The following is a 24140-nucleotide window of genomic DNA, read 5'->3' on the forward strand; positions in this document are numbered from 1 at the left end:
TTGGGGAGAGTGGTGCCGGCCTGCGCCGCAGCTCAGTTGGGAGAAGTCAGGGTTAGGGGTGGCCGGGACCAGGGTCTTGCCTTCAGGACCCTTGGGACCTAGAGCTTAAGACTAAAGCTGCGCGGAGCCTGGATGGGTGACACAGGCGAGACGTCAAGCGCTGGGGGCGGGGTCTGAGCCCCGCCCCGCCCCTGCGTGAAGGGGCGCGGCTGCGCAGCGCCGGCGGGTCGTCCTGGCGCCCCCCATCCAGTCGGTGCGGTCCGACTGGGACCTTGGGAGTCGTGGAGGAGCCGGGCTGCAGCGGTCGCTGGAGGACCCGGGTAAGGTCAGGGGGGACGCATCCGGGCACGCTGGGTGGGGCAGGAGGGGGGGCGCAGGAAAATTGCATAGAGGAGGAGTGGGGTGGCGCCTGGGGGACAGAGCCGAGCGCGGAGAGAATGGGTGAGCGCGGCGTCGGAGCAGAGATCTGCTGGCCCACCTGCTCCGCGGACCTGCGCGCCGCCAGCTGCCGGGTGCTCGCCCCCACGCTCGCCCGCTACTCTCCTGCATTAGCAAGCTGGCCGCGCCTCCCCCACCCGATTTCGGAGCATCTGGGCGGGGCCTCCCGCAGCCCCTTCCCCTGGGAGCGAAGGGCAGGCTGGGGAAGCGGGGGTGCGGTGCAGGGCCAGACTGCAGCAGAGACGATCCGAGGCTCTATCCTGGGCTCCATCCTTTTTCAAGCCCCCGCACCTCCACAGAGATCCAGAGCGCAGCCGCATTTCTTGACCCTCCCCGCCCCAGTCCCGGGGGGCTCCTTTGGGCTCCACCTGCAAATACTGCAGTGGAAACTACCGGTCAGTCGACGGACATTGGCGTCTTATTTAAATACTGTCCAAAGCAGCCGGTGCCTTTCATGACCGCTGCAGCTGCCCGTCATCGCCGCGCCCCGCGTCCTCTCTGGCTGGGTATCACTCTCCCTGTCTTCCAGGTCTGCCTCTGCGGTTGCCAGGTAGGCGGTGTGAGAGGCCCGAGCCTCCCGACTCTCCAGAGGCCACCTCATCGCTGCCGGCACAATGCTGTCCCCTCAGAGGGCTTTGCTCTGCAACCTCAACCACATCCACCTCCAGCATGTGTCCCTGGGCCTGCACTTGTCCCGCCGTCCTGAGCTACGGGAGGGGTCCTTGAGCACATCCCCTCCCCCCGGAGACACAGGGGGCAAGGAGAGCCGCGGCCCCTGCAGCGGGGCCCTGGTGGACGCCAATTCCAACAGCCCAGCTGTGCCCTGCCGATGCTGCCAGGAGCACGGGCCCAGCTTGGAGAATCGACAGGACCCAGTGCAGGAGGAGGAGGGGGCTGCCTCTCCCTCGGACCCGGGCTGCTCCTCCTCGCTCAGCTCCTGCTCAGATCTTAGTCCAGATGAGTCCCCCATCTCAGTGTACTCGCAGGGCCTCCCAGGTGAGGAAGATGTCCACCCTCAGCCCAGCATCATCCCCCTGGAGCAGGGCTCCCCGCTGGCCTCCGCAGGCCCTGGCGCCTGCTCTCCGGACAGCTTCTGTTGCTCGCCCGATTCCTGCTCCGGAGCGTCCTCCCCACGGAGCCCCGGTCTGGACTCCAACCGCAACACCCTGACCACCTGCCAGGAGCCCCCTTCCCCGGGGCTAGAGGAGGAGGAGGAGGGAGGGGAGCAGGATCTCCTTGCCTCCGAGCTCCCGGAGCCCGACGCTGGGAAAACCGAACCCAGCTGGAAAATCAACCCCATTTGGAAAATTGACACGGAGCTCCCCGATGTCGGCTGGAAAGCCACGGGGATCATTGACTCTGGCTGCACCATCCGCGGGAACAGCAGCTCTAGCTGGACAACGGAACCTGCAAAACTCGACTCCGGCTGCAAAAGCAACCCAGTTATCACCGAAGCCAGCCCAAAAACAGATGCGGGGTGGAGTGACGTCAGCGGGGAGCCGGCGTCGCACCGGACAATCACGTCCTTCCATGAGCTGGCCCAGAAGCGCAAGCGGGGCCCGGGGCTGCCCCCCGTGCCGCAGGTCAAGAAGGACCGCAGCGACTGGCTCATCGTATTCTCGCCCGACAGCGAGCTGCCCCCCAGCGGCTCCCTGGGAGGCTCCCCGGCGCCGCCCCGGGAGGTCACCACCTTCAAGGAGCTCCGCTCCCGGAGCCGGGCCACGCCCCCGCCGGTGCCGCCCCGGGATCCCCCGGTCGGCTGGGCCTTGGTGCCGCCCCGGCCCCCGCCCCCGCCCGTCCCACCGCGGAGGAGGAAGAACCGGCCCGGGCTGCAGCCCATCACCGAGCGGCCGCCCGAGGAGGGCAGGGCGGGCAGCCCCGTGGCTGGCCAGGAGGCCGCCGCCGCCCGGGAGCCCGAGGAGCCGGGCGCGCAGGCCAGCCGCGCGGGTAAGCCGCCGCAGGGAGCCGCGGGGTCGGGGGGCGGGTAGGTGAGGGGCTGCGGCCTCGCTCCCTACCCCCCGCCTCCGGCCCGCCCCGCGCCCCCGGTCTGGGCCACCCGCCCCCTTCCCGCCCCCCTCGCACCGCCTCCCGCCCCGCCAACGGCGAGCGCTCCGGGAGGGGGACCTGGGGGGCCGCGGGGCTATGGCACTAACTCTCTGCTCCCTCTTTCTCCGCCCGTCCCGCCTGGCTGCCGCCTCGCTCCCCCCGCCCCCCCCGCTGCAGCCGGCCCCCCCCCGCCGCGCCCGCCCTCCGCCCCCCGGTCCGCGGCCGCCCCGCGCCCCCTGCTGGAGGGCGCGGGCACGGCGGGGACTCCGCTCCCGGCGCGTCCCGCCGGCCCTCCCCGCGCGGGGCTGCGGCTACTGGGCGCGCCGAGGCCTCCGCAGGAGCGGCTGCTGCCGGTCCGCCAGTCCCCGGTGGGCGCGCACTCGCCCCCGGCTCGGGGGGCCCTGCCCTGCCTGGCCAGCCCCGAGCTGGCCCTGCTGCTCTCCCCGCTCTTTCCCAGAAGCAGCACCTTCCCCGCCGCGGCCCCCCCGCCCCGCCAGGTGCCCGCCCCCCCGCTGCCACCACCGCCGCGCCCGCAGAAGGGCTCCCGCCGGACCAGGAGCCCGCCGCCTCCGCCCAGGCTACGTAAGACGGACCCGGGCTCGCCCGCGGGGTCCCCCGCCCCCCCGAGCCCGTCCTCCCCCTCCAGGGTCCTCGGGTGAGGCGGCGCTGCCCCGCCCGCCCGTGGGGGGCACCTGGCCCCGCGCCTCGAGGCCCGGGCGAGGGGTCGCGGGCCGGGGCCTGTGCGGTGCTGGGGTGTGGGGGGCACAGTACGCCCTGCCTCGCTCGGGGGGTGAGGGGAAAGCAGGCGCCGGACCCCAGTGGGCCCACGCCCGCGCCTCCCAGCCTACCCCCCTCCCCTCCCCAGGTCGCCTCTTTCTCCGTGTCTCCTCCCACTCCCGTTGGTCGGTCTGTTTGTCTGTCCATTGGTCCTGGCCCCCCACGTGCTCCCCGGGCTGCCCTCCCCCCACCCCGGCCCATTGGGCGGGGCGCGCGGGGCTGTCCGGGCGGAGGTTGGCGCGGGCCCCGGAGGGGGAGGGGCAGCGAGCTCGGGGCGCCCCACCCGGCCTAGGGCCCTGTCCCTGTCCCTGTCCCTGCTAGTTTCCGGCCCCGGGTGCTGCGGGCGACCTGGGCGCCAGCCCGGTGCCCTCGGGTCACCGTGGTAAGTGCCGCCTCCTTCTTCCTTCGCGGCAGCCCAGAGTTCCTGGTCGTTCGCCGGTGTCCCCGGGGCCCAGCGACGGTGGATGGCAGAGGCCCAGAGCGGGACCGGCCAGCTGCAGGAGCAGAAGAAAGGTAGGACGCCCGGACCTCTGACCCCAGCCCTTGGGTTGGCTGCTGCTCTGTTAGGCCTCGGCGCCCTGTCGGCCTGTAGGAGCCTGGGTGTCCGGCCCTGGGGTGTTTGCCACACAGACGTGAGCTCCCCACCCGCCCTTTGCAGGGCTCCTGATAGCTGTGAGCGCCTCCGTGGACAAGATCATCTCGCACTTTGGGGCGGCCCGGAACTTGGTTCAGAAGGTGAGGGCGGCGGTGGGGAGGCTGTGGGGGCCCCTGAACAGTAGGTGGGGTGGGGGCAGCAGGCACCTCGGACAAGCGGGTTGTGCCACCCCCAGGCCCAGTTGGGGGACAGCCGTCTGAGCCCAGATGTGGGGCATCTGGTGCTGACTACCCTCTGTCCGGCCCTGCACGCCCTGGTGGCCGACGGCCTGAAGCCGTTCCGGAAGGACCTCATCACGGGGCAGCGCAGGAGTAGCCCCTGGAGCGTGGTGGAGGCTTCTGTGAAGCCAGGTGAGGTCCCCTGAGGGGGGTGCTGGGGTGGGCAGGCCGGATGAGGTGGGGTAGGGGCTGGAGCTGGTGGGGTGGGGTGGGGCACAGGTAGGCAGGGGCAGGGCAAGGTGGGGCAGGGGCAGGGGCAGGGGCGGGTGGGGTCCTGGCTGATAGTGCGGTGTCCACAGGTGCCAGCAGCCGGGCGCTGGGGACTCTGTACGGCCAGGTCAGCCGTCTAGCCCCGTTGAGCAGCAGCCGCAGCCGCTTTCACGCCTTCATCTTGGGCCTCCTCAAGTGAGTGGCTGTGTTTCTGGTGCCCCTCCCATGGCTTGGGGGCCATCGGCGGTCATGGGTGGAGGGACGCAGCGTCCCTGAGGTGGCCTCCCCTCTCCGAAGCCCTACGCCGGCCTGAGCTCCTGTCCGTTCCCCTCCAGCACCAAGCAGCTGGAGCTGTGGTTCTCGAGCCTCCAGGAAGATGCAGGTCAGTCGCCCATGGGTAGGGCAGTTTGCCCACTAGGGGCAAAGAGGGGGGCACTGTCTCTTCTGTGGGTCCCCCTGGTGCCAGAGGGACCTTGATCCTCATTTCCAGTTTGGTGACTTAGACTTCTAGTGTGTCCTGTTCCCCCCTAGCAGGAAAGAGCCAGATCCTCCCTGAAACCTCCAGAGTCTTGCATGTTGGGCCTCTTCCTCCTTCCCAGGCCTGGGCAGTGTTTTTTTCCAGCTCCTTACCCCAGGGCCCTCCTTTTGCTGTGGTCACCTCCCCTCCCCCCAGGAAGTCTCCCTCATCCTTGGGGACCTTGTTGGGAGGGTCCCAGGGAGCCCACTTCCCACATTGTGTCGTTGAGGGGCCAGGCCTCCTTCCTGCCATTCCGGGGTCACCACTCAGCCCATGGGCCTGGGGCTGACCTGGGGGCTGACATCAGCCTGCTGTCCCCAGGCCTGCTGTCCCTCCTGTACCTGCCCACTGGCTTCTTCTCCTTGGCCCGGGCTGGCTGCCCTGCCCTGGCCACGGAGCTGCTGCTCCTGCTCCAGCCACTGTCTGTGCTCACCTTCCACCTGGACCTGCTGTTCGAGCACCACCACCACCTGCCCCTGGGCCCCCCACCCACCACTGCCACCCCAGGCTCACCTCCTGCCCTGCAGCAGACGGTGCACGCAGTGCTGCATTGGGGGGGGCGGCTGGCCCAGAGCCTTCGGGGGGCCCCTGGGGATACGCCTTCTGGCCCTTCGGCCCTCGAGAGCACCCCAGCGCCGGGCAGCTGGTGGGAGCAGCTGACCCAGGCCTCCCGGGTCTATGCCTCTGGGGGCACCGAGGGCTTCCCCCTTCCCCGGTGGAGGGCCTGGCGTCCAGGGACGGCGGCTGGAGGCCCCCACGACAGGCCCCTGCCCACAGAGGAGGCCACGGCCGGCCGAGGTCCGTGGCTGGGGAGGCTGTTTGGAGTGCCTGGGGGCCTGGCGGAAGGGGACGGAGGAACGCTGAAGTCCAGGTACTGCCACCACCAGTCTCCTGCTAGGCCTCTGATCCTTTCTCAGAGCCCTGTTTGCCCCAGGGGGAACCTCGGGGGATCCTTGAGGCCTCTTCGTTGTGTGAGAACCCGCAGGGCACTCTCTGTGTTGCCTCTTGGCCTCAAAGATGGAGATATTTACTGCCTGCCCTTTACCGAATCTCAGGGGGCTGCTTCCGGCTCCAGGGTTGTCCTTCCATAGCTCCTTTTGGTGTTTGGTGTTGCGGACCTTGGACCCAGGTGTCTCATCACCCTGAGGCCCCCTCAGTCCGCAGCTGTCACGCCTCCCTCAGCAGTGACCCACTCCCAACCTCTTCCCATCTCCAAAATCCTGGGTTCCAGCGTTTGTTTTCTGGAGGTTGGGTGACTTCTATGACCCCGTGTCCTTTCCTCCAGGAGACCATCCAGCTGGCTGCCCCCGACAGTGAGTGTGTTGGCTCTGGTGAAGCGGGGGGCACCTCCCGAGACCAACTCGTCTCCTGAGGAACTTGAGGCCTCAGCTGCCAGCATGGTGGAGACCCACAGGTGTGGGGGTGCAAACCACAGGTGGGGGGTACAGATCACAGGTGTGGGGGTGTAGACCACAGGTGTGGGGATTGCAGACCCACAGGTGGGAGAGATAAGCATGAAAGGTCTCAGACTGTGAGGTCAGTGGTTGGCTTGCGTTCCATCTCTGCTGTTGGCATAAGGCTCTGGTCTCTGGGCCTGTTTCTCTGTAAAAGGCAGATAAGTGCTCCTTTTGTTACATAAGAGCGTGAACTTAGTTTTACAAAGGCGTGTAGCACACGGTGTGCGCCTGGTTAGTGGTTGCCAGAACCGTCCGTGTCCCCGGGTGGGGACACGTCCTATAGTGGGGATGTTTAGCTTAGATGCCAGGGGTCTTGTGCTCTGGAGTCTGGCCTCCGTTGGGTGCTCTCAGGCCACTGAATTAGGTTTCTGGACTTTTTCTTCGTCCAACGGTATTTTTCCAGTACTTACTACGAGCCTGGCATTATGCTCCGCAGGGGCCAGGAAGGCCACCTCACTGGAGTCCATGCCCGCCTGGAGCTTTGGCCAGGGAAGGTTCCCAAGAGTGAGGCTTGGTGACAGCTACGTGTGGTGGCTGCTTTAGGAGAGAGGACTGAGGGCCTGGGGCGGTGTATGGGTCAGGAAAGGCCCCGGGTGGTGGCTGTGCGGGAGGAACCAGGAGCAGAGGCAGAGAGGCCCTGGGGATGGCGAGGAGGAGCTGGGCCTGTTTGTGTCTGGGGGGAGAATGGACATGGCAGCAGTGAAGGAGTGCTGGAGGCAGGGAACCCGGCTTCACCCTGTCACCCTGGGTGCCGGGGAGGGGTCTGAAGCCTGGAGATGAAGCAGCCATTGGTTTGGGAAGCCCTCTGGCTGCAGGCAGGGAGAGGTGAGCGGGCCCAGATCGGTGGTCCTGAGAGAGGGTGGAGCCCTAGGAGGGCGGCAGGGAGTCCATGAGGAGGATGCATGGAAAGCAAGGTGATTGAAGTTGGGGGCGACACCCCCGAGGACCCTGGGGGAGGGCCTGGCTGGGAGGGTTCAGGTAAGTGCCTTGGTTTCCATCTGTTGGATAGGAGCCCCGGGGCGTGGGGGCGGGTCAGATAAGCGGCCCCAGATGGATCCCTCGAGTTCGAGGTCCCCCGCTGCGACAGCTTCACCCCAGCCCACCCCTCTGGCTCCCCGAAGGGCCGTGCGCACGCTCTGTGACCACGTGGCGGCGACACCTGAGCAGCTGAGCTTCCAGCGCGGGGAGGTGCTGCGCGTCCTGGCCACCGTGAACGAGGACTGGCTTCGCTGTGGGCGGGATGGCGCCGAGGGGCTGGTGCCTGTGGGCTACACCTCTCTCATCCTCTAGACCGGTCACCGGTCTGGTCGGTGGCCGCCTCTCCCTCCTGCGCCCTGGAACCCAGCGGCCTCAGAACCCCGCCCAGCTGTCCTGGACACAGAACGATTCTTCCTCCCGAATCTGCATCCCTCTCTGCAAATGGGAAATGACCTTCCCTCCCCCCTCATGCCATCTGTAAGGTGAAATCTGCTCCTCTTCTGATGTGAAAAGGAGTTTCCCTCTACCTCTCTCCCCACCTGCACAGGGAAGCATCCCCTCCCGCCCACACACTGGAACTTGAGCCCCTCTGCCTCCTCCTGCTGAGTGGACTGTGCCAGTGCCACGTGCGTCTCTTTCCCCAAGACTAGAAGGGCCTCGAGGGTCCTTCCCACCTCTGGTCACCCCCACCTGCGCACCGCCCTCCTTGCCTGTATTTATTATGTTCTTATGCTGTGCCAGGTGCTAAAGTCCGGACCCCCCCCCCCCCCACCGTGGGGGGCCCCTGGTGTTGGTCTGCCTACCCCTCATTGTCCCAATAAAGTGTGGGAGCTGAACGTGTATGTGTCACTGGGTTACGGTATGGGGGCTCTGGGGACGGAGGGGGGGCCCCCTTCCCAGCAGAGATCCCAGAAAGGCAGGGTTGCCTTGTTTTCCAAGGTGATAGGGGAGGACACTCAGTGGACAGGGGCTGTGGGGAGGCTGGGCCTGTACCTGTGTTCCTGAGACCCCTGGGCCAGGTGCTGGGAGGGCTCAGAAAGTTGTAGAAGTGACACTTTTTTTAAAAGATTTTATTTATTTATTCATGAGAGACACACAGAAAGAGAGAGGCAGAGACACAGAGAGAGGGAGAAGCAGGCTTCATGCAGGGAGCCTGATGTGGGACTCGATCCCAAGACCCCAGGATTATGCCCTGGGCCGAAGGCAGGCTTTAAACCACTGAGCTACCCAGGGATCCCCGAGGTGACACTTTTTCATGTCACCAGTCCTCAGTGATACAGTTTTTTTTGGAAAGCACCCTCATGGCATTTCGGGTCCTTCGTTAGTGGATGAGGCTGCATCTGGAGAGGAGAACACATGGAACTCTCCGTGGGGCTTGGGAGGGAGGTCAGTAACTGCCCACAGGAGAGCCACCAGGAGGTGAGAAGTCAGGAGAGTCAGGGGACACAGGACCAGGAGGTGAACACAGGGAAAGGACCCTGGACAAATTTTGTTCCACCTTTGGGAACTTGGGTCAAGGTGACAACAGGCTGGCACAGAGAGAGGAGGAGGGGCCATCCTCAGGCGTGGGCTTCCCAGTTCCTGGCCCCTTCTGGGGACTCCTCTACTCCTTCCTTAGTTTTGCTCTGGCTTTGGCTGCCTTCTGGCTCTGAGACCTGACCTCTTGGGTTGGCCCCAATACACCCTTTCTCACACTGGACTGAGAGCCTTAGAATCTATTGCCTTCACGGTCTAAGTGCTCACGTTGCTGAAGCTTCTCCAATTGCTTTTTATTTTTATTTATTTTTTAAAGATTTATTTTTATTTATTTATTTATTTATTTATTTATTTATTTATTTATTTATTTATGATAGAGAGAGGCAGAGACACAGGAGGAAAGAGAAGCAGGCTCCATGCTAGTAGCCCGACGCGGGACTCGATCCTGGGACTCCAGGATCGCGCCCTGGGCCAAAGGCAGGCGCCAAACTGCTGAGCCACCCAGGGATCCCTTATTTATTTTTTAAAAAAGATTTCTGTATTTATTCATGAGAAACAGGCACAGAGAGAGAGAAAGGCAGAGACATAGAGGGAGAAGCAGGCTCCTCATAGGGAGCCTGATACAAGACTCTATCCCGGATCCCAGGATCATGCCCTAAGGCGGCGCTCAACTGCTGAGCCATCCAAGTGTCCTGCTTTTTATCTTTATAATGAGGTTCTACAACAGGACACATGCCAGACTGGGGTTACTTTGACTTTGGGACCAGTGTTTCTCAGTGTGACACGCACATGGGGGGGCCCATGATTCTTGTAGGCCACAACAGAGCCTCTGCTTTCCTGACCCCACCTGCCCTGTCCTGACCCTAGCCCTGTGCACTGGCCTTCACAGTGAGTCATCCTAACCACTGGGAAGAGCCTAGAAGAGTGGTGCTACCTAGCATGTCACTGGATGCTGGTGGTCTAGTGGTCTCAGTGGTAAGACCCGCAGACCTCCTTGCAGAGCATCGTGAAATGGATCAAATATGACTAGGAAATGTAACTTTGTTATGGTCACATACTACTTAGAACAGTTGTACTGGGTACCAATGCTTAAGACATAAGGATAATAAAAACAGCGTGTGGACAAGAGTGTTGCCTAACAACAAGAGAGACTCATGTCCTTGTGGGAGCTGACAGACGTCCAGTTGGCTTGTGGCCAACTCTTTTTTTTTTTTTTAACATTTATTTATTTATGATAGAGAGAGAGAGGCAGAGACACAGGCAGAGGGAGAAGCAGGCTCCATGCCGGGAGCCCGACGTGGGACTCGATCCTGGCACTCCAGGATCGTGCCCTGGGCCAAAGGCAGGCACTAAACCGCTGAGCCACCCAGGGATCCCAGCCAACTCTTTTTTAAAAAATTAATTAACAATTCAAATTCCAGGGTAGGTTACATTCAGTGTGATACTAGTTTCTTTCTTTCTTTTTTTTTTTTTTAAGATTTTATTTATTTATTCATGAGAGACAGAAAGACACAGGCAGAGGGAGAAGCAGGCTCCATGCAGGGAGCCCGACACAGGACTCGATCCCGGGTCTCCAGGATCACGCCCACGGCCGAAGGCGGCGCTAAACCACTGAGCCACCTGGGCTGCCCTAGTTTCTGATGTACAGTATAGTGATCCAGTAATTCCATTCATTATTCTGTTCATGGTAAATGGACTCTCAGACCCTATCATTTTTCCCCTCCCCTACCCTCTGCCTCCCACCTCCATCACCTCTGGTGACCTGCAGTGTGTTCTCTAAAGTGAAGAGTCTGTTTTTGAGTTTCTTTTTAAATTTCCTATGTTTTTTAAATTCCACTTAAATTTTTTATTTATTCGAGAGACATAGAGAGAGATGCAGAGACACAGGCAGAGGGAGAAGCAGGTTCCATGGAGGAAGCCCAAAGCGAGACTTGATCCTGGGACTCCAGGATCACGCCCTGGGCCGAAGGGAGGCACTCAACCACTGAGCCACCCAGGTGTCTCTTAAATTCCACATTTGAGTGAAATCACATGGTATTTATCTTTGACTTATTTTTTAGAGATTTTTATTTGTTTATTCACGAGAGACAGAGACACAGGCAGAGGGAGAAGCAGGCTCCCTATGGGGAGCCTGATGCGATCCCAGTACCTCAGGATTTCCACCCAAACCAAAGGCAAACACTCAACCGCTGAGCCACCCAGGTGCCTCTGACTTACTTCTTATTGCACAATCCCCTCTGGATCCATTCACGTTGTTGCAAATGGCAATATTTCATTTTTTACAGCTGAATATTATGTATGTATACAACTTCATTCATTCATCAAGGGAGAGTTGTGCTGCTTCTATAATATGGCTACTGTAAGTAATAATGCAGTAACATAGGGGTGGGGGCGCCTGAGTGGCTTAGTCAGTGGAGCATGCAACTATCACTCTCAGGTTGCAGGTTCAAGCCCCATGTTATGTGTAGAGATCACTTGAAAAAAAACTTAAACATAGGGGTACATATATCTTTTCAAATAAGTGTTTTCATATTCTTTGGGCAAATATCCAATAGTGGAATTACTGGATCATATGATAATTTTATTTTCAATTTTTTGAGGATCCTCCATGCTGTTTGCCACAGTGGCTTGCTGTTTCTTGTTTTTGAATTTAACCATTCTGGCAATTCTCATTGTGGTTTTCATTTATGTTTCCCTGATGAATGATATGGAGTACCTTTTCATGTGTCTGTTGGCCATCTGGATGTCATCTCTGGAGAAATATCTGTTCATATCTTCTGCCTATTTTTAAATTACTTTTTGGTGTTGAGTTATGGTTCTTTATATATTTTGAATACTAACCCTTTATTGGATATGTCATTTGCAAAAACCTCCCATTTTGTCATTTTTTTTTTTTAAGATTTTTTTGAGAGCAAGAGAACATAAGAGGGAGAGGAAGAAGCAGGCTTCCCGCTGATTAGGGAGCCTCATGTAGGTAGGGCTCCATCCCAGGACCCTGAGATCATGACCTGACCTGAGCCGAAGGCAGACACAACCATCTGAGCCACCCAGGAACCCCTCTTTCATCAATATAGTTTTCAGAGTGTAGGTCTTTCACCTCCTTCATGAAGTTTATTCCTAGGTATTATTTTTAGTATAATTGTAAATATGGGATTTTTTTTTGGTGTGTGTGGGGTAGTTTCCCTACCTGCTACTTCATTATTAGCATATAATAATGTAGTGGATTTCTGTACATTGATTTTGTATCCTGCAATCTTACTGAAATCATTTATCAGTTCTCGTAGTTTTTTGATTTTTAGGGATTTCTGTATGTAGTATCATGTTACCTGCAAATAGTGAGTGAAAGTTTTACTTAACAATTTGGATGGCCTTTATTGCTTTTTCCTGATTGCTTATGGCTAGGACTTCCAGTACTATGTTAAACAAAAGTGGTGAGAGTGGACATTCTTGTCTTTTTTTTTTTTTTTCTTGACCTTAGGGGAAAGCTCTTTTTCACCATTGAGTATGACGTTAGCTGTGCATTATCATGGTTGAATGTTGTACTTTGTCACACACTCTTCCTGCATCAATTGCAATATGATTCTTATCCTCTTACTGATGTATCATGTTGATTGATTTGCAAACATTGAACCATCCTTGCATCCCAGGAACGCAGTCTGTGGTCTTGGTGCTTGAGTAACCATTCTAGCTGAACTCAGAGCTGCAGTGCGGATCCATGTTTGGGACAACGTTCCATTGGGTCCTTCAGTTGCTGGCAGGAGTGGATTTATCTTCCTTAGTAGGATCACATTGGCTATTTGTGACACTCTTCTACTTGCAGATGAACATGATGATTTTGGAATTATGAATCCAACACTAGTTCCTAGGTGATCTCTGGCAAGTTGCTGAGATTCAGTTTTCACTTCTACTAAATGGGAATAGTAACCACAGAGGGCTCTCAGGATTATCAAACTAGCTAGATGATCCTGGGTGAGTTACTTAACCTCTGTGTTGCTTCAGTTCCCTCGTCTATGAAATTGGGTTTGAGTACCTACTTAAAATGACTGTTGTGAAGATTAATAAATGAATATGCATTAACTGCTTAGGATGGAAATGGTCTGACACAGTGGCCTACTGTCACCAGGCCTGGGGTTTGTTCATGAATCCCAAATGAGGTGATGTGTGATTGGGTGCAGAGGACAGAGGGCTTGATGATTATCCTGTTGATTGGTTAGGCTGGGCTCCGACCAAAAAAATCCTCACAGTGAGGAAATGGGCTTTATCTCCTAGTCCACGGCGGTGAGTGTGTCCCTGTGGGGGCCCAGGACACTGATGATATGGTTTTAAGAAAGATCTCTCTGGAAACAAGGACAGAGGAAGGAAATCCTGAAGATAAATGCAGGGCGGGAAAGGGGAAAAAACGGCAAGCTCACCACTCTGTTGTTAGGAAAAGTTTTTTCCATTTAATACTAGACTTTCAAGGATTGAGATGCAAGCTTTTTATGCAATTACATCCAATGTTAAAATTGGTAATACATAATTTACAAAGATTAACATCAAAACAATCATCTATTTAGATATGCTTTTGTAAAAAGGAAATATATTAGCAGCATTTATATTTTCCGCAATCACACAGCCTACAGACATGCAGACTAACTCTGTATCTATTTGCAGTGATGTAGTGCTTTGCCCCGCATTTCAAACACCAAAACCCGCCTGGCAGCTAGGGGGTTCTTTTTATTTCATTATTATAAAATAACCGAAAAATAAAAAAAGGCATTAATTTCTACACCAGTAAGAAAAAACAAGTTTTTGCACTTACCTAACATTTGATTGTCTAAAAAACAGTTTTTAGTCTTTCAACAAAAGAAAGATAAGATGACAGAGCGTAGTGTCTTTTGCTTCTGTTCTCACATTGTACAAAGTTTTTTTCTTTTTTCTTTTTTTGTCTTTAAAATTTTAGTGTTTAACACTATTCAAGGAAATATTGAATTTTAATCTCTTTCTTGTCATTTTCCTGCTTTTTGACTAAAAGGAGACCCCAAAGTGCCCCTGCTTCCCACCCCCTCCCACCCAGCTCCCTGCAAAGAAAACCAAAAGGAACCACTTAAATGGGCGTGGACATGCGACGTTTCCAGCTCCACACGTGAGTATCTTATACCCAGGTCTCGTCGTAATGTACAGTGCTTCTCTACAGTAAGAAAATACTTCAAACTATTTTCTTAATTCTCTTTTTTCTTTAATAAAATATTTATTCTGCTTTTTATCTGCTCAAGGGGATCTTTGGCATCCCCTGTCTCTTTTGTTTTGTTTTCCCTCAAGATTGACACAGAAAGGAGAAAAAGAAAAAAAGATTCAATGGAATGGAAGGTGTCAATGTTTCTACCTAAACAAGTCAGAGCGTCGTCATCATCAGGGGAAATGTACAGTGAGGACAGCATTGGTCCGGGATTAGAGAGAAGTGACGGGACGTGTTACTGCTGTATTGCTTCCTAGTCACGCAGCAGATATATATACATACATACATACATACATACATATATATATACACACACAACTTGGCACATTTAAAAACCATCTTTTCTCTTATAAGAACATCTAAAACATATGCATATGTATGTCTGAGAAGACAACAAAGCAAAGCTTTTTAAATTTTATTTTTAAAGAGACAGTATTGTCTGGTAAGTTCTGGCCCAGAAAATGGGAAGGAAGGGGACACCCTGACGTCCTCCTGCCGCTGTGTCGCCAGGAGGCTGGAGGAGGTGGGATGGGAGGTGGGGGTGGGACGGGCACTGAAAGCCATGTGGTAAGAAAACAAGAGTAGTGTTTTAAATTGATGATGTACACTCACGACAAGCACTCTGACAGGTGAACACTGTTCAACAGTCTGTGTAGTGACTTTGGGGGGTTAGAGTCCACTTCTATGGAGGGTTTACAGGGAGTCTGTTCTGGGACGAGTCTCGACTCACATGGCAGACACACATGAGCCCCAGTGCAGGAACAGCACATGTGCTGGCGGGGCCAGGCCTCCTCATTAGAAAAAAAATAGGTTCGGCAGGTTATGAAGTTTAAAACAAGAATTGTTACAGTAAGTCCTGTGCCCTCTGACCCCATGAGCCCTTCCCTGTTCCATGATTACATTCAGGGGAGGAGAGGTAGGGAGCAGGGCAGCAGATGCAAGTGCTTTGACTTGTCTGTTCACGTTTTGCTTTGACCTGATTGGGCAAGAAAGGAGAGATATCTTTCTGGAAAGGGGCCCCAGCAATTATTTCTGTCTGAAGTCTCTGGGGTAGCTCTTGGAGCCCACAGAGAAGAGGCAGGCCAGGGCTCCCCTCTCGCTGGACTGTGAATTATACCGGATACAGGAAGCAGCTTGGCAGCAGCGCCCATGGGATCAGAGGATGACATGGAAAGACCCAAGCTGGGGGCAGGGGCAAGTGCTATACAGTCCCACAAGGCTCTGATCGTCCCCAGGGTGCTCCGTCCTCCTCCCACCATGAACCCTCAGGGTGAAGCAGTGGAGAGGAAAACAAGTTAAACCAAACTGTTTCTCCAGACCCCCCTCTTCTCCACTAGCTCCAAGGTTTAAGTACCTTAATGTCAACAGCACGGCCCCTTCCCTGTGCTGGATGGCCCCTTCCCACCCCTGTCTACACTTAAGAGAACACGAGGCAGGATCGTTAGCTCCGCTGACTGCAGATGTTTGAGCTTCTCCTTCGAGGCTCACTTCCGAAAGCTGTTCTCTGGGATGAACAAAGTGCGCCTTCGAAGCTTCCTGCCTGACCCTTCCTCCAGCAAGTAGGTCACATCGATGGCTGAAAACAGAACCAAAGAGATCATCAAACACCACCCTCCTGTTCCTCATTCCAGATTTGAGCTCTAAGGAGGTTATAGGAGTCCAGTGACTCCTTTTCCGACCTCAAAGCACATTAGGTCTGCCTACAGCCTCAGGAGAGACGTTCTCTGGGGGCTGGGGGCCCCTCGCTGCCCACAGTGCCCTTCTTGGGATGGGTAGCTAGGAGGTTTTCACAGAATACTTCCCATCCCGGGCAAGTAATGCTATGTTGTCCTTTTTCTTTCTTTTTAAAATTTATATATATATATATATATATATATATATATATTTACTTATTTACTTATTTACTTATTTACTTACTTATTTATTTACTTATTTATTTACTTATTTATTTATTTACTTACTTACTTACTTATTCACTTACTCACTCACTCACTCACTCACTCACTCACTCACTCACTCACTCACTTATTTATTTATTTATTTATTTATTTATTTATTTATTTATTTATTTATTTATTTATTTATTTATTTATTTATTTATTTATTTAGGCAGGCAGGCAGGCAGGCAGGCAGGCAGGCAGGCAGGCAGGCAGGCAGGCAGGCAGGCAGGCAGGCAGGCAGAGACACAGGCAGAGGGAGAAGCAGGCTCCATGCAGGGATCCCAATGCGGGATCACGTCCTGAGCCAAAGGCAGATGCCCAACTGCTGAGCCACCCAGGTGTCCCATAAGTTGTCCTTTTTCATTCCTTCCTCACTAATTTCCCCTTTCTCTTAAATCCTAGACATGAGCCTGAGTCTCACCATTTTTCCCAGGGATTTTTTCCAGGAGGCCAAGTAGGATCTGGTTGAGCCGTTCCCGTTGGCTGTGCCGTCGCTCCTCAGGGGTACAGGCAGCCTGAGATTCTGGACCACCTTCCTCTGCTTTCTTTTCACCCTCGCTGACTTCCACAGGGGCCACCTCCCGTTCTGGCTCCTCCAGGCTGGGCAGCTCATTGGTGGCTTGCTCCTGGCTGGCCAGAACCTCTTCAATCAAGGGCAGAGCGTCATCCTCCTGGCCCAGGTCTTTTAGAGGTGGCTTTGGGCGCTCAGACTTCCAGGATGACCTGCCAGAGGGATGTGGGAATTTAGACTAAGGCCCTGCAGGGCACGGGGTGGGGAGGGACCTCAGGTTGGCTTGAGATGGAGTCTAGCTCTTCAGAGCCTTGGCTTTGGTCATCACCGTTTTGGGGCAAATCCCTACCTTTCTTTGAAATCTGTTTTCTTTCTTTTTATTATATTTTTTTAATTTTTAAAAAAATTTATTTATGATAGTCACACACAGAGAGGGAGGCAGAGACATAGGCAGAGGGAGAAGCAGGCTCCATGCACCGGGAGCCCGACGTGGGACTCGATCCTGGGTCTCAAGGATTGCGCCCTGGGCCAAAGGCAGGTGCCAAACTGCTGTGCCACCCAGGGATCCCTGAAATCTATTTTCTAATTATAAAACTCAATTTTCCTTCTTTCATGAATCCAAGGAATCCATACAATACCCCAGAGCTGGCAAAATGGCTTAGCTAGTCCTGATTGCTTCCTTAGTATAGAGAAGCATGGCACAACCTCCTGATGCCTATAGTCCAACTACAGTGAAAATCTACATGGAGTGTTTACCTTTCCTGACTCTTTCTTCATGCATATCACCTAGGACTCTGCCCTCACTGTAAGCTGATCAGTGCAGCTGTCAACATCCCCACCCAACATGCGAGGAAACTGAAGGAATGCCTTCACTGCTCTCCAAGAACAAGACTGTCATGTGTAAAACCAGCATAAATAAAAGCTACAGGGATCCCTGGGTGGCGCAGCGGTTTAGCGCCTGCCTTTGGCCCAGGGCGTGATCCTGGAGACCCCGGATCGAATCCCACGTTGGGCTCCCGGTGCATGGAGCCTGCTTCTCCCTCTGCCTGTCTCTGCCTCTCTCTCTCTCTCTCTCTCTCTGTGTGACTATCATAAATAAAAAAAAAAAAAAAAAAAAAAAAAAAAAAGCTACATGCCCACAATGCTCAGTGAAAACTCTGCACCTAACAGCTACTTGATGGCAGGTCCTTGACAGACGTCCCAAGAGCTGACACCCCTCTGGATAATGAGAAAAGCCTTCAGAAATCTGTCTAGAGTTCTGTTCCAAATCTTCTTTTTCTTCTCTCTATTCCTTATAGGCCTCCCTCCCTAACCCTAACACTCCCTCAGCAGACTGTGCCTACTGATACCACTGCCCTGGGCTACTCTGTCAGAGCATCCCCAGTCCTCGGGTGGGGCCTAGTGGGCAGGTGGCGGTTCTCTTGCTCCACCCAAGTAGTTGGCCAACCCCTTATAGGCTCTCCTCACATCCCAGGGGACTCACCGCCCTCCGTTCCTCTTGTAGTTGTCTGGGACATAATGAGGCTGCAAAGAAAGGGAAGTGGTAAGTATAGTGCAGAAGCTGGATCAGATGACCTGGGGCCAGCTCAGGAAAAGGGAGCTGGGGAGGGAAGGAAATACAGGAAGCAAAAAACAGGGCTAAAGCGCTGATGAGCTGGGAGGCTGTATTTTAATGTCAGAAATTCTTTCAATTTTTGGGTATTGTACCAATACAAGACACCATGGTAGTTTTGGTGTCTTATAAGCCTACGATGACAGGGAGAGGGATGGGCTCCCAATCCTGTTTGCTATATCCTAACATCTAAGTAGTTAAGGTTGGGGCTTCAAAGCTAATCTGTGAGCTGTTGCCTGAGCAAGAAGACCAAAGAAGTCTAGATGAGGGTGTGGTGGTGAGAGAGAGAATATAAAATAAATACTGTTTAGAAAAATCCAAAAACATAATTATATGAAGAATAGGGACATGGAGTTTGGTTTCTGGTTAGATGGTTTCTATACATTCCAGGAGAGCAGCCATAATTTCTGCTAGGCATGGAACCTACTTAAAAAAAACAAAAAACTCCCACCTAGAGACAGATTCCCTGAGTTTGGGATGGACTAACAGGATGAAGAAGCAGAGAGCTTGAAGGTTCCTACCCTAGGGATTTCATGCACAAACTATACTGCCTTAACATGACAGGTAAGAGGATGGGGCTTACTGAGAAATCTCTTTTAGGAGTGAGCTTCTTGGGGAAGTGGTCAAAGGCGTAGGGTTTGGTGCAGACAGGATAGCGATTCCGGTGAATCTTGTAAAACAGGTGTGCGGACTTGTCAAGCCGATAGTCACAGATGTATACATCTTGCTCCTTCACTCCTTTGGGTCTCCCTAGGAGTTCAAATACTGTTAAAGAACCCTCCTCTCTTCCCCTCCTTCACCCTGAACTGCCCAGAGATGAGCCCACACGACTGGGAGGGGACACTGTAGTGATTGTGAGAGCCATCTGGTGATTGCAGGAGAAAGGAGAGGGGTGTGCGTGTCTCTCAGGGATTAAGGGCAGGTCACAGGGTGGGAAGGAACCAGATAGGCAGCGCATCCAAGTGCTGCAGGGAATCCATGAGGGAACACAGAGCAGAGTGTGGGGACGTTAGGAAAGGAAAGGCAGGATGAATGATGGGAGCACACTGGGAAATAAGCACTTAATAACTGGGGGATGGAGCCCCCAGCAGCCAATGCTTGAATGGAGTACGTATTCTTCTGGACCAACTGCTATGCGATACTAAGTAGGCGAGGGAGCCAAGCTCACCAATGGTGACAAGCATACTGAGCTTTTACTGTGAGCCCAAATTGGGCCAAGTGTTTTGTACATTACTTCATTTAATCTTCACAAAACACTAGGATAGGTATGAATTCCCACTGCCAGGAGATTAGTTAACTTGCCCATGGACACACAGGTAAAAAGTGGTGGGGCTGGAATGTACAGTTGATTGACTACACAGCCTACACTGTTAACCATAGAGCTTAAAAGGCTAGTGTGCTTTTTTGATTTGTTTAATGTCCAGAGTTGACGCTGGCCTTTGGGATTTTGGAGTGGGTGGGTGGAAAAACATACATTGTGATGATACTAATAGAATGCCAAGTACACATTATTAAGAAATGCTAACTAAATTTAAAAAAAGAGGGAGGATTAACATTTACTGAGTACCAAGTGCTAGGTAAAAGAAGCTTCACAGCTGGTCTGGGACAATCTTTGATCAGACAGGAACAGTAAGAACAGAGTGGTAATTGCAGAGCAAGGATTAGGGGACAGGAGGTCATTTCTTCAGCAGCTCAGGTCACTTACCTTTACAGTATGTATAAAGGTCTAGTACACAGCAGGTCCCCACCACAGCCTCCAAGGGAATGATCTCATAGAGTGGTACCCTAAATAGCTCATTGTGATAGAAGCGGCGTGACGGAGAGTGGTGGGTCTCGTGGGGGCGGAAGTAGTGGTGACCAAAGGCAAACCGTTCCTCTCTAAGGAAGAAAGGGAGAGGTTTAGTAAACTGGCAAGATCCTAGGCGATATTCAGCTCTGTGCTGGAAGGCAGAGCTGGAAGAAGAGAGAGGACCTCAACACATACTTTTCATTCTTCCAGAGCTTCTCAATGCGGAAGATGTCAAGTTTATCTCGGTTAATGTGTGATAACAGTCGGTAGGACTGGCGGACTGGGTGGCCATCAGGGGTGCGCCGGCTATCTCGCATCAGGTACACACAGTCACCTAGGAAGGCACAGGACAAATTAAATGATGCCTGTGAACTGTTAGATGTCCACTGGTCCGACCCAAGGTCTACACAGAAGGGCTGGAAATCTAAAACAACAGATACAGAGAGCTACAACTGGGAGTCTAATGGCGATGAACATCAATTCTAGACTATGAGAATGGCACGAGGGAGGTCTCCCATCTCTTAGAATCCTATATGTTTTTCTCAGTCCTAAAATTAGCTTTATGATCTCCTGGTTTCTCCTAATTAAGTTTTATTTGGTGGAGGAGAAATGTATAAAAGCCTAAGGACTGAAGTACATACAAACCTATACCGTCAACCTTTGAACAACATGGGTTTGAGCTGCATGGGTCAAATTATACTCAGACTTTTGATGAATTACGGTAGATATAATGTAAAAAAACCTTCCTTACGTTTTTTTTTTAACATTTTCTTTTTTCTAGCTTACTCTATTGTAAGCATGCAGTATATAAATACATGTAGCACACAGAATATGTGTTAATTGGCTATTTATATGTTATCAGTAAGTCTCTGGTCAACGGTAGGCTATTAGTTAGGTTTCGGAGGAGTCAAAAGTCATATTTGTTTTTTTTTTTTTTTTAAGATTTTATTTATTTATTCATGAGACAGAGAGAGAGACAGAGAGGGAGAGACACAGGCAGAGGGAGAAGCAGGCTCCATGAAGGAAGCCCGATGCGGGACTTGATCCCAGGACTCTAGGATCACGCCCTGAGCCAAAGGCAGATGCTCAACCACTGAGCTACCCAGGCATCCCCATATGTGGATTTCTGACCATGGGGAGGGGGTTGGTGCTCCTATACCCTGCATTGTCCAAGGGTCAACTGAATTCAAGGTCATGTGGTGACAATAACTACTATGCAGAGAGCAGATACTCCTTGCACTCAGAAAGGTAAAGTCAGCTTTGTGTACGCACCTTGACGAAGCAACAGGTCATCTCGGAGCAAACAGATGAAGTAGACACAGCCGGGCTGGGCATAGTGGGGCCGAGGGATCATGGGTACCTCCTGGTAAGAACGGAAAGCTAACAGATAAGGGCTGCAGTGACTATATCCAGCCTATTGATTTCCATTCAAGAGGAAAAGACCTCAAACCCAGAATTTGCAAACAACTTAACACTTACTGTTTAGTCATTTCAACACAACACACATGCGAACAAAGATGAAAGCAACTGAAGTTGAACTGGGAGTGTGAAGGCAGAGAACAAACCTGACAGGCCAAGTATCCCAAACTAGCTGCATAAAGCACTAACTATGTGGCTGCTCTTATACCCCCTTGGGAGCATGATAATGTGTGAAGGGGACTGATTGTCATAATGACTCAGAAAAGTTACCAGCGTTCAGTGCCCAAGGGCCAGGGAAGTCAGACATTCCCTCACAGCACAGAAATGTCCGCTCAAAATAACAACACCGCTGTTAAGAACTACCGCCTAAAACACTTCCCTTCATAGAAAAGACCTGCCCGAGATCACACGTATAAACATAGCAGAACCAGGACAAAAACTCACTTAGTAACTTGGGCAAGTTACCCCATCCACCATCTGTCCTGGAAGGGTTTAAGACTAACCTGTGTTGACTCGGAATCATGCTCCTTTCACGTCAACATTGCTTAACACAAGAGATATTTACAGTACTCGAGTTCTGGACTTCACAAGTACTTCCCTCATGGAAAATTGACAGTGTTTATATAGTACCATTCCTTCCACAGGTTTCTAAGTATTTTATTTCCCCTTTGACCACACACTTGAGAAAAGAAAGGGCAGAATTATTACCCTAGTGTTAAATATAAGAAACTAAGGTCCAGGTTGAGTAACTTATCAAAGTAAATTCAGTGCATCAGGAGCTGGGCAGGTAAGATAGCATGTGCTAAACCTCCTACGTGTAGATCAGAGTATCAGCAGAGGGCAGCTTACTCTGTCCACAGGCCTCGGGTCACACTGCTCACACAGGTAATGCTCCACGTCTGAGTTCACCCCCATACAGTCACAGTGCTGCCATACCTGTGGGGAAAACAGTAGTTGAGGGAGGACTTGGACTTATTGAGAGAAGTGCTGGGAGCTAAAAATTTAAAAAAAAAAAAAAAAAAAAAAAAAAAAGAATTGCAGCAGGACAGGATAAAGTCAAACAGGAACTAAGGGATAAGTCGGGGAGTGAGAAATAGGAGAGAAACAGTAGGAACCTGTCTGAACACATGTATATTGTTTGGTTCATAATATATACATCTGGGAAAATGAAGTGAGGAGCTGGACAGAGAAGAAGAGGATGAATGAATGTAGCACTAAGGAGCACGCACCGGTGCCCAGGCTGTTTGGGGGGGGGCCATAGCCACATGATGCTTCTCTGGGCAGCTGCCTAACTGCAGCACCCCCCCTACCCCCCCACCCAACCAGACTGCTGGCGGGCCCTACCCCCCTAGGCTCCACTTCCCATTTCAGTAAGGTGGTGGGCTCAGACATTCTTCCATCAGGAGCTCCTATCCTGCACAAAAGCATCCTCCTCGATCCAGACTATGTGAGATGTGAACAATGGGAAGGGGGCAGAGAGAACAAGATGTGGAAAAGGAAGGGAAGGATCAAATTAAAGAGGTATAAAATGGGAGAAAGGCAATCTGGTGAATAGTGAGAGATGGGAGACACCAAGGCAGAGCTAAAGTTCCTGTACAGCAGGCAAATCAAGCCCAGAGGCCTTCTGCCAGGTGGCCACCATGCCCCCAAGGAGCAGGCCTGTGCCCTGCTCAGGGCTCACCATGCACTTGTCACACTGGATCATGAGGCCCTCATCCTTGTGGAGGCCACAGACACAGCGGATCACATCGTCATCCTTCTCATGCACGTTCTCCTTCTCAGAGACAGATGTTTCGCTGCTGTCGGCCTCACTTGCTGTCTCTCCCACAATCTCATCAATCTGGGCTGATGCCTCATGCCTGGCGTTGTAGTAGGTCTTCCGTAGACGGCAAACATCTCTCCCAATTGGGGATTTACGCCCGTAGTACTTCTGAAGAAAGCAGAACATAGAAATGTTCGGTCTTCTCAACATGGCTTAAAAATGTACCTGAAGAGGGATGTCTGGCCACCAGCTTAGTTTGTGGCACTGCAACTCTGGATCTCAGGGTGGTGAGTTTGAGCCCCATGCTAGGGGCAGGGCTTCCAACACACACACACACACACACACACACACACACACACACACACACACAGACCCTGAGGAGGCAATAGGATTTTCATTGTCCTCCCACTTTGGTTAACAGATTTTCAATACCATCAAGTATCAACTAACATGAATAAAAATTAGGATCTACATGATGGTTTCCCATCTGCTCTGTTGCTCTGTCATTCAAGTCAGCCATAGGCATTACTGTCCATTGGATTAAATACATAGTGACCATGGAATAGGAATAATCATCACAAATGTAGTGCGCGCAAGTTCTGTACTGACAGATGCTCGGGATGCTCTTGGAGCGTCTTGGAGGTGCTTGGGACAGAGCTATAAGCTCTGAATATGGAAGCTGGGTTTCAGCAGAAAGCATGTTGTGATTCAGGACTGACCTCATTCTTTCACTTGTCTGTTCTTCTCTCGCTTCTGTCTTCATCCTAATTCCTCCTTGATCCTGTAGCCCCTTGTGTCCTTCCAATTCCTCTCTAAGGTTCTTCAAAATCACTGAAAAACTTCCTCTTTTCTATGTACCATACAATATCCATCTTTTCCTTCAAATCAGTTCAAGGCCACATTTTCTTCAATGAGCCTCACCTAGTCTATGACCTTTTAGTCTAATGTCCCTCAATTCCATCCTTCAATTAACTTCTATTTATTATACATAATTCTGTGTATTTCACATGTACTTATTGTCTTGAGGGAAGAAAATACAGATATGACTTTAGTATGTTAAAATGTATTATGTAACTACAAAGGTTCAATACTAAATTCTGTTTCCACGCCCCAAGAT

The 24140-nt window shown here is 52.8% G+C and overlaps 2 protein-coding genes across 12 annotated transcripts in view; one reads left to right on the forward strand and one right to left on the reverse strand.

Moving 5' to 3' along the window:
* Nucleotides 1-163: 163 nt before the first annotated feature.
* RUSC1 (RUN and SH3 domain containing 1) lies at nt 164-8132 on the forward strand. Of its 7 annotated transcripts, XM_072829842.1 has the most exons (11): nt 164-320; nt 968-2371; nt 2654-3066; nt 3676-3774; nt 3920-3996; nt 4092-4266; nt 4434-4539; nt 4680-4726; nt 5183-5732; nt 6147-6275; nt 7440-8132. In XM_072829842.1, the coding sequence occupies exons 2-11, from the start codon at nt 1053-1055 to the stop codon at nt 7606-7608; spliced, it is 3084 nt and encodes a 1027-aa protein (XP_072685943.1). In that variant the 5' UTR covers nt 164-320; nt 968-1052; the 3' UTR covers nt 7609-8132. The 7 variants fall into 7 exon arrangements, with proteins under 7 accessions (XP_072685943.1, XP_072685937.1, XP_072685939.1 ...); XM_072829836.1 differs by lacking the exon at nt 2654-3066 and having other exon boundaries at nt 968-2385; nt 6147-6296; XM_072829838.1 differs by lacking the exon at nt 2654-3066 and having other exon boundaries at nt 968-2385; nt 6147-6296; nt 7844-8132.
* Nucleotides 8133-13982: 5850 nt separating this feature from the next.
* ASH1L (ASH1 like histone lysine methyltransferase) overlaps nt 13983-24140 on the reverse strand; it is a 179764-nt gene continuing 169606 nt past the window's right edge. For all 5 annotated transcript variants that reach the window (XM_072829864.1, XM_072829860.1, XM_072829862.1 and 2 more), the window contains 9 exons: nt 22943-23191; nt 22111-22197; nt 21115-21205; nt 20038-20176; nt 19759-19931; nt 18637-18803; nt 17925-17965; nt 16352-16653; nt 13983-15566 (listed from right to left, as the gene is read on the reverse strand). In XM_072829864.1, coding sequence (XP_072685965.1) covers nt 15475-15566; nt 16352-16653; nt 17925-17965; nt 18637-18803; nt 19759-19931; nt 20038-20176; nt 21115-21205; nt 22111-22197; nt 22943-23191 — 1341 coding nt within the window. In that variant the 3' untranslated portion in view covers nt 13983-15474. The remainder of the gene's footprint in view (nt 15567-16351; nt 16654-17924; nt 17966-18636; nt 18804-19758; nt 19932-20037; nt 20177-21114; nt 21206-22110; nt 22198-22942; nt 23192-24140) is intronic.

This window comes from Canis lupus, chromosome 6 (assembly GCF_048164855.1).
Source record: "Canis lupus baileyi chromosome 6, mCanLup2.hap1, whole genome shotgun sequence".
Lineage (NCBI taxonomy): Eukaryota > Metazoa > Chordata > Mammalia > Carnivora > Canidae > Canis > Canis lupus.